General features: G+C 35.6%; 1 protein-coding gene across 1 annotated transcript in view; it reads left to right on the forward strand.

Moving 5' to 3' along the window:
* The window catches only part of PLXDC2 (plexin domain containing 2), a 366,773-nt gene that overhangs the window by 333,687 nt on the left and 14,757 nt on the right, over nt 1–18,329 (forward strand). Inside the window, exon 14 of the mRNA XM_015585588.2 lies at nt 4,987–5,147. Coding sequence (XP_015441074.1) covers nt 4,987–5,147 — 161 coding nt within the window. The remainder of the gene's footprint in view (nt 1–4,986; nt 5,148–18,329) is intronic.

The raw sequence follows: 18,329 nt of genomic DNA on the forward strand, positions 1-18,329 counted from the left end.
ATAAAGTTAAAAAAAAAAAAAGGGATTGGCAACCTGTGTCCTACAAGTCAAAGATAATTTTACTGACAAGGGCTTTTATTGAATAAAACAAGTCCCTTGCTCTCCTCTTCCTTCCCAGGAAGGGCTGTCTCTTGCCTGCTGCCTCCGTCACAGGTTCTGATTCCCTCGCCCACTTGGGAAGCGGCAGCCCAAGGCCAGTTCACAAGTGCCTTGTCCTTCCCTTCCCTCTTCAGCATGCACAAAAGAAGTGAAGCTGAACCTTGGCATGCTACTTATAAAAGACAACTCTTCCCAGAAATAGAACTGGATGCTGTTTGGATGAAAGGATGGAAAGATGGATGAATGGGTGGGTGGGTGGATAGAAGGATAGAAGGATGGATGGATGGATGGATGGATGGATGGATGGATGGATGGATGGATGGATGGATGGTTAGATGGTTGGATGGATGGATGGTTGGTTGGTTGGATGGTTGGATGGATTCATGCATGGATGGATGCATGAATGGATGCATGGATGGATGAATAGATGGATGAATAGATGGATGGGTGTGTGGGTGGGATAGAATTTCACATAGCATTTGAAGAAATATTCAAGGCTTCTCTACTCAAGTAAATATTTTTGCCACATTTTCTCTGAAGCAACATATAAATTAATCCCATTTTCCCATGAAAGTGATGTGTCACACTCTTAAAAATAAGAAAGAAGCCAAATGCACAAAACACAATATTACAAGCATACTTAAGAATGAAATCAAACTATAAAAAGTAACAAACGTTAAGGGAAAAAAATAGTTTATATGGTGTCATGAATCTGGCAGTATAATTCTGCATTTCATTAAGTAATTTCTTATTTCCCTTGTGATTTCTTCTTTGATCCATTGGTTGTTTAAGTGTGTTGTTTAATTTCCATGAATTTGCAAATTTCCAGTTTTACTTCTGTTATTGATTTCTAACTCCATCTCATTGTGGTTGGAAAAGATACTTTTAATGATATTTACCTTTTTAAATCTACAGCTTTATGTATGGTCTAATGTATGGTCTAACCTAGAAATGTCCCTTGTGCACTTGAAAAGAATGTGTATGCTGTTTTTGTGAGTAAAGTATTCCATATATTTGGCTTATTGTATTAAGTCCTCTGTTTCTCTTTCTTCTGTTTGGTTATTCTACCAATTTTGAGAATGGGATATTGTTATACAACTGTCTGTTTCTCCTTTCAGTTTTGTCAGTTTTTGCTTCATATATTTTGATCATTCGTTATTAGGTGCTCCCTTTTAGTTAGTATTTACATGGACTATCATTTTTTATACTCTACTTTCAATCTATTCGTGCCTTTGGATCTGAAGTGAATGTCTTAGAGACAGCATATAATTCAATTATGTGTTTTCATCCATTCACCAACCCATGTCTTTTGACTGGAGAGTTTAATCCCATTACATTTAAAGCAAATCTCCATGATTAGTAAGGATTTACTTCTGTCATTTTGCTATTTGCCTTTTGGCTTTTTGGTCCCTCATTTCCTATAGTACTGTCTTCTTTAGTATTTATTTGGTTTTTTTATTGTGGAATGTTTCAATTACTTTCTCATTTCCTTTTGTTTATCTTCTGTAGAGATTTTCTGTGTGGTTATCATGGTGATTACATTTAACATCCTAAAGTTATAACCCTCTAATGCAAATTTATACCAGCTTATCCTCAATAATATTAAAAATATGCTCCTTTACATCTACACCCCTTTTAGTTGTTAATGTCACAGAATCACATCTTCATGCATTCTATGTTTAAAAACATAAATTAATAATTCTTTTAAATGCCCTCATTTCTCAAATTGTATAGAAAACAAAAATTGGGGGTTATAAAAACTAAAGTGACAATAGCACTAGACTTTAGACTAATAATTGTTCTTTTTATAAAATGTATTAGTCTTACATAATATTAAAACAAAAAGAGGAATTACAAACCGTAGTATAATAATGTTCGCTTTTATAACTTTCCTATGGATTCACCTTTATTGAGACTTTTATTTCTTCATATGGCTTTCAGTTATGTCTAGTGTCCTTTCACATCACCTACAAGGCTCTCTTGAGTATTTCCTGTACGGTGCACCAAGTGGTAATCAACTCACTCAGCTTTTGCTTATCTAGGAATATCTTAATTTCTCCCTCGCTTTTAAAGGACAGTTTGCCAGATATTGAATTCTTGGTTGACAGGTTGGTCTTTTGTTTTTGTTTTGTTTTGTTTTTAGCATTTCGTATACATCAACCCACTGCCTTCTGTCCTCCGAAGTTTCTGTCGAGAAACCCGCTAATAATTTTATTTGGGATTCTCTATATTTGATGCGTCATTACACACTTACTACATTTGAGAGTATCTCCTTGTTGTTTGATTATAATGTGTTTGGGTGCAGACCTCCTTGATTTCATCCTATTTGAAATTCCTTGAGATGTTGAAGTATTTATATTCATGTATTTCATCAAATTTTGGAAGTTTTTAACCATTATTTCTTCAAATAGTCTCTCTTTTTCTTCTGAGACTCTGCTAATGCATATGCCGGTACACTTAATGGTGTCCCACAAGTCCCTTAGACTCTGTTCATTTTTCTTCTTTTTTCCGTCTGTTCTTCAGACTTGGTAATTTCAGTTTTTCTATCTCCAAGTTTGCTCATTCTTTCTTCTGACTGCTCAAATTTACCTTTCAATCCCTCTAGTAAATTTTTTAATTTCATTATTCATTTCATTATTGTACTTTTCTGCTCTAGAATTCCATTTTGGTGTCTTTTTAGGTTTTCTATCTCTTTATTTATATCTCCATTTTGTTCACACATTTTCTTGGCTTTGCATTCTCCATATCTCCTTTTAGTTCTTTAAGCATCTTCAAGACACATTTCTAAATTCTTTGTCTAGTATATCTGCTATCAAGTCTTTTTCAGGAATAGTTTCTGTTGGCTTTTTTTCTCCTTTGAATGGGCCATACTTTTCTGTAAATTTTTGCTCAAAACTGGACATTTGAATCTAATGCGCTAATTCTAGGATAGGTAGATTCTCCACCTACCCCAGAGTTTGCTGAGTTTGTTTATTGCTTTTGTTGGGTTGTTTTTTTTTTTAATTGTTGTGCTATGTCTCTGTGTTGATGTTCAGCTTAAATTTAAGGCCTTCTCAAGTCAATTCCGAGCCTTTCCCTGAGCATCCACCGTCACGAGTTTCCCCGATATATGCATTTGGTTTTGAATGTCCTAGTTGTTAGTCAATATCTGGTTCCCAGAAAGGGGATAAAGAAAAAAGCGAAGGGGGAAGGGATAAGGAGGGTGCTGGCCCTTTAAATCCCTTGGAAGTCATTTCCCAAAGGAGGGGGAGGGACTTGCAACAGTGGGGAGAGGTACAACAATGATGGCTGACTGCGTCTCTGCACCTCTGTGATCAGAAACACCAATCTGTGATCAGAATACGTGCACAGCCTCCTTTCACATGGCTGAGGGGTGAAGCTACTAGTGTGCAAAGAACTTAAATTAACCACGATCTCCAGTCCCAGCCTTCCCCTGAAAGTTGCAAGTTCAGTAGAGTCTAGAGTTCCAAAATAGTTACGTTAAGTGGAGTCTGCCAGTACAACTGTTGTCTGGGTGGGGAGACAGATTCCTGATACTTCTCAGCCATCTTCCCAGAATCATCTTTATCAATGAATCTCTGTGTAATGAATTACTCTTTAAATTTTATATTCTTTCACTAATGAATATCTGTTAGGTAAGGGAAAGCTTTAGGATTTTTGAGCTTTATTAGATTTGGAGGAAGATGCATAAACACCCACCTACGGGTCTCAAGCAGAGTAAACAGACAATAGCAACAGCATTTAAAGGGTGAGTGGGAAGCATCGGAAGGTCATGTTCCTTTGCTTTGTCTGGAATTCTGTTAATATTAAGCACACACTCTGATAGGCGGTCCTGTTTGTTTTTTATTAAAACAATTTAAAATAAGTAAATCAGTGCTTATTAAATGAGGTTTAATAGACCAAAAAATGTTTGAAACATAGAGGCAAAGGGTGAAAATAGACATAAATTGGCAATGAAAGGATTAGGAGTCGCTGTTCTAGAACTTTTATTAGTCTTAATGAATTTTCTAATGATTCAAAAAAACCAATCACATTTTGCACTAAGATACAGTTACCTGCTGCACATAATTTAAGATCTCTAAATGCCTGGGTAGTCATTGAAGATTACAGAATTGTAGAACAAGAAAAGACTTTAGAGATTAGTTTTATTTGGTCGATTGGCTTTAAGTTGGTTAGTTACTACTTGAGAAATTCAGAAATATTTTCTTTGAAAATAGGCATTACAGTGGAGAAAGCATCTCAGTAAGTTAGAGAAAATGGCATATCGGTCTCTGTCATTGTGGAATATTTGTATATGCTGTGTGTTCCCTTTAGATAATGATAAAACTACATGAGGGTCATTTAGCATCTATCTGTAATATTTTTAAAGAGCATTTCAGTTTAAAACAGATTTTGAAAATTATCGTTTGAACTAATGCACAGACTTTCTGAAAATGCCTGTGTAGCCCACCAAAAGATGTCTAATACTCTTCAATTTAAATTTTCCAAAAGAAAATGAAAAAGGAGCTTTCAAAAAGTAATTAATTTTTCCATAGGTAAAAGTACCAGTGGTTTTAATGAGAAAAATCAAAATTAAATGTATTATGTAGTTAATTTTTATATTTTCTGCAGTACTTTTAGAATAAAGGCTATTAATCTTGTTTATTGAACTATAAATTAAAGCACAGTTATGAATATATTTCTAATCATTCATAGTACGGAGTTTTTTATTGCCCAAATAAAGAGCATTTAACTTCGACATTGTGCGTTATGGAAAAGAAAAGTTGCACAAGAAGTAAAAAAGATCCCACAGTACTTTATTAAAGATATAAATGTCCCTTCTAAATGAAAATGCAAACTTAAAAGAGTGCACACATGAATTTCCTGACAGCTGTGTTGACCTTTCAGCTTCTACAGATGACAGTGCAGCCGAGAAGAAAGGGGGAACCCTGCATGCTGGCCTCATTGTTGGGATTCTCATCCTGGTCCTCATTATAGCTGCAGCCATTCTCGTGACAGTCTATATGTATCACCATCCAACGTCAGCGGCCAGCATCTTCTTTATTGAGGTAAGTATGAAGTGTCACACGTAAAGACCATGCTAGCTGACAAACACTCTCCATTTGCCAACCCTACCTGTATTTAATATTTAGAATATTTCTCCATTTTGCAGTTGTGAGTTGACTGATTTGCGACACACTCATGTGCACGCGCACACACACACACATACACACACGCACATGCACATGTACTGAGAGACTGCTTTCATATGATGAGTTCAGTTACCTCATCTCAGGACCTTTTAAAGAAATAACCTCTCTTGCCTTTTCCAGATCTAAAGGAAAATAGAAACCATACTTTTTTTGTCCTATTATACCAAGTATGTTAACCAGCTGTTCTTCTGATTCTAGAAGGAAAGGCAGCATATGCTGGAGGCTGAAGGACTTTGCTTAAATCAATTAATCAATAAATACTAATTGAGTCCTGGCTGGATGCATGGTGTGGTGTGGTGAGCCTGCTCTCGAAATGCTCGCAAACTAGGGAAAAAATAGCTTTCACTGTAAAATAGCGGGTATAACGATAAGATTACGAGATGTGCCGTCGACATTTGGTGTGACGCGTGTATACGTAGGCATTTATTTATATATAAATGTGCATATACACGCACTCATACAAACACAGAGAAAGCACCGTGCTGTATCAGTGTTGTTTTCATGGACAGAATGTAGATTTAGAGTGAGTGCCCAGGAGCTGTCAGGTGAAGGACAAGGGACTGTGTGTAAAGGGCCAGAGCCAAACCCTGACGACCAGAGGGCCTGAAACTGGGAAGCCTGGAGGCCACAGGACGAAGTCGGTGTGACCGAGTCACCTTCCGTCCCCCAGACAATTGGGCTTCCCGGCCCCCTTCTCTTCGCAGCTTTCATTCCAGCGTCTTAACGGGGCCACTGCTCTTTCACCTCCTACTAGAGCAGTAAAGGAAGGTTCCTCCTCAGAGTTTCAAACATGTCAAGTTTAAATCTTTTCTAGTTCATTGGTTGATAAACAGAAGGTTACTTAGAGTCTCGTTCACTTGTTGAATGACAAATTATAATGCCTTTTAAAGTACAAGTCGAAATTGCCTCTGTCTTCTGTAAGAAGGAGAGGTGCATGCAAATCAATTAAATAATTGTTCAAAAGCTCTGGGTGGCTCTCTCCTGTCTGTGGCATAAAGTGCAGTTTCTTTAGGTCGGCATTCAAGGCCTTGGCAAGCTAGACCTTGTCTGTCTTTTCGGTCTTCATCCCATGGCTCCCCAACCTGTACTTGGCACTGCCATCAAATTTCACTCTTTGCCCTTCTCTATGTGCACCCCACATTCTCCACGCCACCGAGACATTGCTCATTCTGTTTCTTCCACCAAGAATGTCCTCCACTTCCACCTCAATTCTTGAGTTCAGGATGCAGACAGCCTTTGATGACATGTAACCCGTAAGCTTCCCTGGACCACTTTTCTGTCTGGACAGCTGGACGTAATCTTTATCTGCTGAGATTCCGTTCACTGTAACACAGTCATATCTTTCTCTGTCATTTATCTTTCTGTTCTGCATCAGAGTTAAATAGATGCATGATTTTTTCCACCCTGCAGACTTTTAAGTTCCTTACGATTTGAAATAAGTAGCTTAAGTTTCTTCCAAACAAGAGGTATTCCATTAATATTTTCTGGGGAAAATAAAAAAGACAATAAATATACTAGGACAATAAATCTACTAAGACAATAAATATACTAGGACAAAAATTTCACATATGACATATTCCAGAAAGATCGTCCTTGTTTAAAATCATAAGAATGGAGAAATTATCAGGCATTGCATTTAGTTGGAAAGCTGTTACTAATTTTTGTTAACACGCTGATTTTCACGGAAGAGAATAGAAAGCTTACACGTGGTTGTGAATGCACGCCTCAGAGAGCCGACAAGTGACGGGCTATAAAGCTTCAGTGACTAACCAGACAACAGTCTGCTGCTGTAACCCCTCACATGTTTAAACCTTTTAATACATTGTATTTTCTAACATCGTGAAAAAGAAGATACTGTGAAATATCTGATGGCAATGGTATTACTGCAAATTTACGTAGTGCAAAAGACCCACTTTACACCAATCACAATTCACAGCAATCCCGATATGAATACAAAGTGAGACTGTAGAATAGTGAAAGTATTTTTTTTTGTCATTTGCCTTTTTGAATCAGTCTTATTGTTTTATAACCAGAGCCTATGTGTGTGTGTGTGTGTGTGTCTGTGTGTGTGTGTGTGTGTGTATTTACACATACTTGTATTTATATAGTGTCTAGAGCCTGAAGGACTCTTGGAAGTAATTTTGCCCTCTCCCCTCATAACACAAAGGAAGAGACAGAGGTTCCGAGTGGTGGAATGACTCTCCAAGGTCAAAGAGCCTCAGTTCTAGGAAGAACTCCCATGTCTTTCCACACTCAGGTGAAGCAGAATCATTCTGCAGGTTCCCAGCTTTTCTGCTCTTTTCCTTTTTCCTTCCAAGTGAGTCAATTACCTACCAGTTTCTACTTAAATCCCTACCTCTCTGACACCCTGCTGTCCCCATGTGGCTCACAATGGCTGGTCGGCGGATGATTTTTGAGGGTGATATTTTAACTTTCCTACTAGGAAAGCTGACCCAAGACAAAACACAGGTCCACAACGACTGCGGTTAGTGACACTTCAGACCTGTGATTTTAAAGATTTTGAATTACCAATTCAAGTAGAGCCACTAGTGCATAAAGAGAGAAAGTTTACCGATATAGCATAAATTGCCTTTTATGTTCCATATTATATTGCTGTCTAATTTTTAACTAAAACTGATGTGATGATTTTTTTTTTGGCATTTTGAAAGCAGTATTTACTCATTATAGAAAATATGTAGAAATGTAACAGGAAAAAAAAGTGAAGTTGTTGATAGTCCTAACATGCAGAAATAATCACTCTTACTATTTTAATTTATTTTCTTCTGGAATTCTTATCTGCGTAATTTGATATTTTCCCATTTAATAGAATTATGATTTCACTGAAATGCAAATTAATTTTCTTTATTTTTCAAATAACAGTTTTTTATTTTATTATGAACTCTTTGTAAACATCATTTTAAAGGCTATATACTATTCCATTCAGCATTTACTCAGTAGCTTTATATCTATTACTTCTTAGGCTAAACGATAATTCAGAAAGCACCGAGAGCCTGACATACCTAGAAGTGACAAAGAAACTTATTTCAACTGATTTAAGACTGTGTATTGGTTTTTTATTGCTGCTGTAACAAGTTACCACAAACCTGGTAGCTTAAAACAGCACATACTTATTACCTTACAGCTCTGGAGGTCAGAAGTCCAGAATTAGTTCACTGGGCCAAAGTCAAGGTTTCATCAGGACTGGTGTTGGCAGGCTGCTGCCTTGTGGAGGCTTCTGGCTTTAGCTGCCATTTTTAGCGCTAGAGGCTACACGTGCTCCTTGGCTCCTGGCCCCTTTGCATCATTCCAACCTCTGCTGCTGTCATCGCTTCTACTACTCACCCTGACCCCACTGCCTCCTTCTTGTAAGGCACCTTGTGATTACCTTGGGCCCGCGTGGATAATCTGAGATACTCTCCCCGTCCCAAGGTGCTTAATTAAATTATATCTACAAAGTCTTTTTTGCCATATAAGGTGCTATTGACTGGTTTTGACCCTTAGGGCAAGAACATCTATGGGAGGCCATCATTCTGCCTACCACAGACTGCATCAAATGTAATGCACATCACATCCCACTCATTAAATTTTGACACACACTGTTGGCCATAAGAGACATCCCAGTTTCTGTGATATTAAAACGTGATCCAATGTGTATCTTGTGTATTTCACAATGAAATCCAGACTGCATTGAACACTTGTAAGAATTAGTTCCTATGCTGGGCACTGTGTAGACTGTGATAAAACTGAATGACTTTGCCCAGGAGTGGATACAACAGAGTTCACGCAACCAATCTTGTATTGTGGAGCACTGGCTCTTCTCATTTTTTGCGATTATAATTAGCCCCATTAAAAACATGATAATTATAACAGCAAACATTTATTAAATTCACCAGCAGAAGTGATTTATGCTTATTACCTCATTCAATCCTCATGAGGACCTATGAGGCACTAAGATTATCTCCCTGTCATTAAAGAGGAAGCTGAGTATAGAATTTAAGTAACTTTCTCAACATCATGCATTTAGTCAGAGGTGGGGTCGAGATTTGAACTGAAGCTCTCCAGAGACCATACCCTTACCCACTAGGCCATGCGGCCTCTCTGCGTGGAAAGGATTTTTCTTCACGCACTGTAGGAAGAAATATGGGAAGATGTATACACCTATGGACATATCTTATGTGCTTAGAAGAGATTCCCAAAAGTAGAATCAAGGAAAACAAAGAAAGAGGTTAAAAATACTTAATAAATATTGCCAAAATCATTGCCTAAAGATGTATACCAATTTACTTACATAGCTATCGTTGTCTGTTTATAGTGATGACAATGACACTGGCTATTTTGTTTTGTTCTTGCAGAAAATATACATCAATTATTATATATTTTATGGGCATACACTCTTCTTCATATGAAGTGTTTACATGGCCTTTAGTTTTTAAACTTTTTGTTTGTAGGAAGGAAATGAGATAAAATGGGAATTAAAATCTAGATATACATTCTTAGGTGGAGTTCTAAGTGAATGTGACTAAATGCAATGAAATGGCTAAAATCAAGAGAAAAAAAGATGACAATGAGGAGGCTTTGATGATAAAGCATGTATTGTATAATTAAACAATAATTGAATTGACTATTTGTACCCCATAAGTTCATATACAAGACCAGTTACAAGACTCCCATTTCCTAAGACATTCAGTCTGGCATAATAGTCTCTTTTTCATGAACTTATCATCGTCTGTATTCCTCCATCTTCCTTTTTATATCATACACTGACTTTCTTTGACTTTTTACCAGATGACTTTCATGTTATGTGTACCTGTCTAGCATTTCTCAGTAATTTTCAAAAAGATATCTGATTTTGACCAAAATCATCATATTATGCAAAAATGACTAACATGCTTTAAAATCTTTTTTATAAATTACGTGAAACATAATAGAAAACACAATCAAATAAGCACATGTTCCTTAATTTTTAATAGATTTTGATGGAGCTAACATCTCTTTAATTCCTTGGAAGAATCAAATATGTCTTAGGCTCTACATTAAATTTAATGTTTGCTGGGCATTTCTAGGCATCAATTCTGTGGTTTATAATAAATTTTAGTGTTGCATGTATATGGGTTATAGAGATAAATGTTTCCACTGTTGAATACTATCACATAACACTGTTTAAGATTTTTAAATAAAATGTAACCTAATCGAAAGGCAAGAAAATAATATTATAAAGTGGTAATCATATAAAAAAAAGATTCCCATAAAAGGATTCTATGTGGACTAGAAATAAAATAATTTAGACTAGCACACTTAATAAAACAATTCATTTTGAACACTGCTCTTGATTTTTCTTACTATTTTAAACAACAACTGTTATTTAGACATTTATGTGCAGATTTAATTGTTCTACATTAATATAAATGGAGAGGAATGGATACGACCCAAATGATAAAGGTGATCAATACCTCGAAAAATAGAGTATGAGTAAATATAGGACTTTTTATCTTGTTGCTGATGCTGCAAAGTGGTACAGGAAGCATCCTCAGAAAGAAAGGAATCTGTACAAAGAACTCATTTAAAGATGGTAGAGAAGAAGGCAAAAATGACAGGAACAATGCCCCTCGTGTTTCTGGAAGGCACTGTGGAGGTTGCCTTTAAATAGGACGTAATCCTTATTCTGAGGTTGGAGACAATGCAGGGTACAGAGCTGTGCTGTCATTGTGTGGGGGCCACCAGTGCTGTGTAGCCATTCATGAAATGTGGCTGGTCTCAGATGAGACGCATGTAAAACACATGCCAGATTTCCAAGTTTGAATACAAAAAAAAAAAAAAATGTAACATGTCATTGATTTTTATATTAATTACATGTTAAAATAAAAATATCTTCAGTATATTGGGTTAAATAAAATATATTATTAAAATTAATTTCACTTATTTTTACATTTTAAATGTGGCTACTAGATAAAATTTTGTATGTGGCTCACATTGTATTTCTATTGGACACGGATGGTTATAAAGAAAATCTTGCAGAGAAAAGCGGATTAGAAAGAAAGTATGATTCACTCCATATTTTTTGAAAGTAGAAAACCAAATGACTTTCAGTACTGGGGAGAATAAAAGATGAGAAGCTTGAGGACGGAGCTGACTGACTAAGCTATCTGATATGTTGACCAATCATGTATTCATTCATTCAGAATCGTCAAGCTCCTATTATGTGCCAGATACCCAAGGTACAGATATAAATAAAGTAGACAGGAAGCAATGTTTGCTCTCATGGAGCTTATATCCTAGTGGGCAGAGACAGACGATAAACATATCCATCTAGGTAAGGCTTTCAATTTGAACATTTAGTTTTATGACAGGCAATCTTTATAAAACGCTTGATGAAAATGTTACCTATTTTGAGCAGTAAGATACTATCAGTCAGATAACCAACGATATAAGAGTTTGTGATGATATTGGTACCCAAACTTGTAATTTGGTAGTGAGATTATTATTACTATTATTATTTTATCATTTAGGATTTTTTTTATGGGGCGCTGGATATATATTTGTAATAAAATAAAATGAAGTTAAATAAAATAAATACAACTACTCTCCAAAACAATTTAATTTCATGAAGGACAAAACAGTTTCACCATTCTTAAGCTGTGCATACTGACTTTGACTTAGAAGTTCTGTGATGGTTTTCACGATAAAACCTGAACAAAAATGTCTAAATACCAGTCATTGTTCATATGGTGCTTTAAAATTCTTATTATTGCCAGGGAACCAAAAATATCTGCCTTCGGTGTAAGTCGATTAGCAAAATCATAGGATAGCCAAACAAAAAGAAACCTCAGCGGGGATTCTGTAACTTTCTTGAATAAAGTATATGAATTCCCCAAGTATCTATCACAGATAACATTTCCTTGGGGTTTTATGTTTTATCTTAAAAACTGTGTGAATTTTGCATTCAACTCTCTAATATAGACACATTTGTTTGATGTAAAAAGAATTCCTCCCAGCCTTCTACTAAAATTAACATTCCAAAAAATAATTCTTATCTCTTCTGTAACTTAGTACATCTCCAGCATCCCAGTGGCATAGTTATAGATGCTATAAAATCTAGATAAATTCAAACCAGCAGGGCCTTCTCTGTTGCAGGAACCTAAGTGGGAGGTGTCCTTTTTACACCTTTGTTGGACTTAAGTTCAATGTACAAATAGAAACCGGAGATGGCGAAACAATTCGCTTGGGTCGTGTGACACCTAGTTTCAGAGTGGAGACTTGAACTCTGAGAGCTCCTCATCCTGCCCCTGCAGGTTGTGCTGTTTGCCACTCCAGGGATTCTCCACCTTAACAAATATCTGTAGGGAACAAGGACCCATGGAGATTATAATTAAAGAAAGACAGGCAGCTGTGGCCCTCAGCTTTTCCTGGCAATCAGTAGGACTGCCAGGAAAGCAGCCAGAGGAAAAAAGCCAGGCAAGGATTCAAAGGCTGCTGCTGGGAGAAAACAGTGTTTACTAAAAGTCTGGCATCTTACTTTGCAGCTGCTAGATAAATAGCATTTGGGAGTCAGGCAGACATGATCCCTTGCCTAACCTGTATAGTAAATACAGAAATCGTTTCATAGACCCACGGATCTTTTTTTATTTTAATCTCGAAGCCATGCATTTTTTTATAACTGAGTTTTGCCCTTAAGGTATTCCTCAGTCTTATTTCAGTTTTAAAGAAAACTCAAGGAAAAGTTGATTCATTGAGACAGAATATTTCTTATTTTTATTTCTTAGAGGAGCCGAAAGATGGCATTCACTTTTGATGAACTGTTATAAGGAAGGAAAGATCAGACTAAACCTTACAGAAATGGCTTGACACCCTCGTTAAAGAAGCTGTTTTATTAGATGGCAGCTTTCCAGAAACATAGCAAAATATAGGGGAAATAGGTGAAACTGGTCTGCTTTTAAAAAAAAAAGAAAAGACACTGAATGTCTGATTTCTTTTCTCACTTTCTGTTCTAAGATGCTGGAATTTTATTCACGTGCATCACTGAATGTTTTTGAGACATCAGTTCAAGTTCATGGTGATTCCCTTGTATATGTAATCACCAAAATAAGATTTCTTTTATATATGTCATCTTTAATATACTCTTGTGGATGACATATTTTAATTTAAATTTATTAAACTAAAATGGTGTTTCTATTTTAATGAAATATTTTCTTCCCTACATCGGGAAGAATTATTAAAAATACTGAATAAAACATTTAATACTTCACTGAGTCCTCTCTGCTCTAATTCCTTCTTAATTACCATTCCCGAATTTATTATTTTTAATGGTACATAAGGCCATGAAAAAAGTGATCTATATATACTTATTTTTTGACACATGTATAACATATCACAAAGAAGTTCTTAAAAATGAAAGACTCAAATGTATAAATATATAAAAACCTGCAGAGCTATAATTCACTTAAGCATCTGTAAACCTGAATGATGTCATTTTAAGTACGTGATATATGTTTTAGGTATTTGAATCCTTTCCTTCTGTTACCTCTTTAAAAGATTGTTCCACTTACAGTACCAGCTGTAGAGTAATTTCTTCTTTGTGACTTTGGTAATTGTTCTTTGTTACATACTTCAGTCTTTATTTGTGGAGACAGAGAATAGGACTTTAATTTTAGCAGTAATTGTTACTTCACAATAATGAATTTATTCAATTTTGGGATTATTTTTTCCAATTAATTCCACGTAGTATAATTTTTTTCTGGCAGAAATATATCTAAACTAAGTAAGCTGATTGCGATGACATGCTTTGGTTTATTAATACTACTAGAATGGTTTGTAACTGTAAGACAATTAAAATTTTGAATTTGAGTTTAGGAGGTTAAAAAATTCAGAATCTAAGGTATAGAAATGTAAAGAAATGTATTTTAAATAATGGAAGTACATCATGCTCTTTGTAATTCTATAGAAATGATTAGCCAGAGGCACTTTTAATTTGCAAATGGATTGAGATTATTTTGCTCCATTTTCTTGAGGTGATGACTCTATAAAAACTGTCTTGATATAAACAAAAAATTTTAGTTCAAAATTAAACAACTTTTCTTATATCACATAGTAAGGGAATAGTCAGAATTACTAGTTCTATTTCTACCTTCTCTACTTTCAGCTAATTACAATATTTATGTTTTAATGAAAAACCCATTCATCGGTTCCATCTGTTCAAAAAAAATTTTTTTTATGAACACTGACTCTGTGCCAAGTGTTATCCTTGGCAAAGACTTTGAATGAGAAATTATATTTGTTTTGTTCAAAGGACAGAACTGGTTTTTTTTTTTCTATAAAGAGAAAAATTAGTGATAATTATTTAAAATGTCAGAGCAACCTAAGATTCTATCTAAGGAGCTAGTAAGGGGTGATCCTCTCTTAATTGTATATCAGATTTTTTGTTTGTTTGTTTTACAACTGAATTTTTGTCACATATCGTTTTTTTTTCTTAGTTTTTCAAATTTTCCTTGCTGTTGAGCTTGAAATGTCTGTGATTCAGTAGCTTGTACTCATACTTGAATCTTGAATATGTACAATTTTAATACGGAGAAAATGGGATATAGAGTGAGGCTAGATAAAGAACATTGAATTTCAGTGAAAAGATCTCAAAATTTATAATTTGTAGTATGTGGCTGTCAAGTTATAAATATCACATGTTTCATGAAGCGCAGGAAGGCATCTCACCCAAAGCGGTAGGATGCATTCTGCACTCCATACTTATGAAGGAACATGGCCACCCTAAGTGTGGTCAGAGGAGAGTGATTAAGAATATTAAAGACTTGTCGTTGGTGCAGGAAGTGGATGAAGGAAAGGAGAAGTTCTAGCAGATGTAAGTATAAAAGGAGCATGAGAGCTCCCTACCAGTATCTGTGGGCTGTCCTATGATGGGGGAATCTGACAGATTCTGGATGGATCTGAGGGATGAACACGAGGCTCCCTGAGGAAAAGCGATGATGATGCGAATACGGGCTCAATGAAAAGGCTTTCTAGTAATCAGAGGTCCTCAGAGATGGGCTCCAGAGTGACAAGCTCATCATCACCAGATGTTCTCAAGCATTCAAGAAGGCCCCTTATCAAGGACTTCTCAGAGCACAGTTAAGCGTTATATGAGTGGATGAGCTAGATTGAATTTAAGGTTCATTCTGTCTGTGTAAGTCTAGAATATTCTTGCACTCCCCACCTCCCCCATAAATTTGTATATGTTTCAGAAAGTAAAATAACGAAGGAAACTAGAGGACATGATTGCACATGCTTACAGTTTTTGAAGACACCTTATTTTTTGAGTAACAAAGTGAAAAAATAAAACACATCCCCATGCAATAAGGAGGACTATAGTTTTCCTGTCCTGAGAATAAAATTATTTATGAGGTAATACTCTGAGGCAGGTGTAGGGGAGAACCCACCAACTTTTCACCTTGTAAGGAAGTTGGTAGTATTAGGTAATGCCTTAGATTTCATAGAAGACAAGCAATGCTCCAGTTTGTCTTTAGTAGAAAGTCTGCATAAAAACAAAAGAATTTATCAGGAAAGTAACAGCTGATGTAAAGTGCCTGAAACACATCTTTCCCAGTGAGTGAAATAGAAGGAAGTAACACAGAACCAGAGATATAAAGTGCTATTTTTTGCTTTCTCCCATAGTCCTCTCCACAAATGACTTAAATTTTACTAAAAGAAGTTGAAAGATAAATATGTACGCTTTCTTTAAATACATAGAAGAAGCAAAGCATACTTGGCATTTTCCACTTAGAAATGAACTTAAACTATTCTGAGACCTTTGGGTATAACAGGTAAGTCCTGGCCACTCAAAATCACATCTGCTACTCTGTTTCCTTCGTTCATACTTTGCCAAACAGCCTTAAGGAGTTTTTAAATATTTGCATTCAAAAAAAGTGTTCTGAACTTTACGTTGGCATTTTCTCCATTTCTATTTTACTTAAATCTATTATCATTAGTGTCTTCATATTATAGGCACTGCTGATGAGCAAAGTGCTCTTTTCTTCTCACCCACTCTCTTAGCTGCAGCACACACAGACTTCATGCAAGTTGAAACTCCTGTGTGCCGATAAATGATGCAGCTGAGTCACATTGCAGACAGGTGCAAATTTGTTTTCCTGACACAGAAAGATCTCCAATCATGATGAGGAGGAGCTAAGGGTGGGGCGGGGGGGTGGTCACAACGAGTTCGTTTTCCTCCATGAATCTCCTCTTAAGGAGATAAATCGTTATCTCTTATTGACTTCCAAGCTATAGACAAATAAATATTTACCTTGCCTTGCTGCCTTCTTGAGCCTACTATATATATTCATTTATTCATCTCAGCACGTAATTTAACAAGCACCTATATTTTCTTCAATGAAAAGTGGGTATAATAATATTCTCAGTAATGTTTTTATTTAAATCAGTTTGGTAAAAGATTTTATCATAATAAATGATATGATTTAACAGTAAAAGCAAAAATAATCTTTTAAATATCAAAAGCTAGTGTAATGGAAGATTCTAGGAAGTTGATAGTAGGCATAGCAGCATACATTTTTTTACCTTCCAAAATATCCAGATAAAAACAGAACAACTAGATATCAAAATCGAACCCTAGTGACAACATTTACAACAAAACTAGCTGATAAGTTATGTCCAAAATATAGATAGGAACCCTCGAATACAACAGATAATAACAAACCACCAGTATCCACAAATTCTGAACGTTGTCAGCATCTGTGTGAGAGAAAGCCAAAGGAAGTAACAAGGTGTGTCCAGCAGGCCTGAAAACAGGAGAACCACAAAGTAGCCAATAGTCATTGATTGGAAAATACAAAGGCTAAGGTGAGAATAGTAGCAGAAAATGGGAAGGGCATGTGCCAGGTCCAGTTACAGGGAGGTTCATATAGAAGTTGGGGAGGGAAACAGAGTCAGGAAATATCTGAAAGCAAGCCGTCACATATTTTTAATGCAAATGAAGAACAGCAGAAGAGGGAACTCTGAAATTACCAATGTTACTTAAACCAGCTCTCCTTCTAAAAGTTCAGAGAAATTAAAGACACACAGAAATAAGCAAAAGAAAATTTGGGATGTGAAATCCATTGCAAAAACTATAAAGAGAATAAAGGGCAGAATAATATCCCTACAGACAATGAAAGCATATCAGAAAACCATGCTTTAAAAAACCTAACACAAACTAAAGTGCCATTTCAAAACTAGATAAAAAGCATTAATAAAATGATGCAAAACATTAAAGAACAACACAGATCAACATTAGATAAACTTAAAATTGTGGTGAACATCCTCAAGAATTAGAAATAAAAGAAAAAATGTCATTTACAAATGAAGGAAAAAGCTAGAATAACAGAAGAGCTAATGAACACCACACTTAATGCCTTAGAGAAATAATAAGTTAAAAATAAGAAAATTGTAAAATTGAAAAGAACTGAAGGACATAAAAAAGATTTGAGAGATAATGACAAATATTTAAGATTTGCAAAAAGGATCTAACATATGGATCTCCTCCAACAACAAGAACCCCCTAAAGAAGGAAAACAAAGCAAAAGAAGAAAAAAATGAATACCACAAAGTATAACTTTTTTAAATTCCTGAAACTTAAAAAGAAGAATCTAAACATTGAAAGAAAATACTGTGTACCTGAGATTGCTGAGTAAAAACAACCAAAGTTAAGGCGTATTCTAGTAATATCACTGCATGATTCTATGTTCACTTAATTAGAACATTTGACTTATAAGGGAATATGAATTAGATCATCAGTAAGCATTTTGACAGCAATTTTTTTGTGCCAGAGAAAAATGGGGTAACTCTATTAAAGGAAAGAAAATGTAAGCCAAGGTTTTATATCCAGCACAACTGCCCTGTAAGTATGAAGGGAACAGTAAACTACTGTCCACATGCAAGAATTCTGGCAGTGTTGTTCTCATGAGCCATTTCTGAGAAATCTATCAGAGAAGAGCTTCCAGTAAACAAAATGACGAGGGAGATGTCAAACAAGGACTGGTGGACTCAGTTTAGCCTTCTGGTGCC

The sequence above is a fragment of the Pteropus alecto genome, unplaced genomic scaffold, assembly GCF_000325575.1.
Source record: "Pteropus alecto unplaced genomic scaffold, ASM32557v1 scaffold11, whole genome shotgun sequence".
Classification (NCBI taxonomy): domain Eukaryota; kingdom Metazoa; phylum Chordata; class Mammalia; order Chiroptera; family Pteropodidae; genus Pteropus; species Pteropus alecto.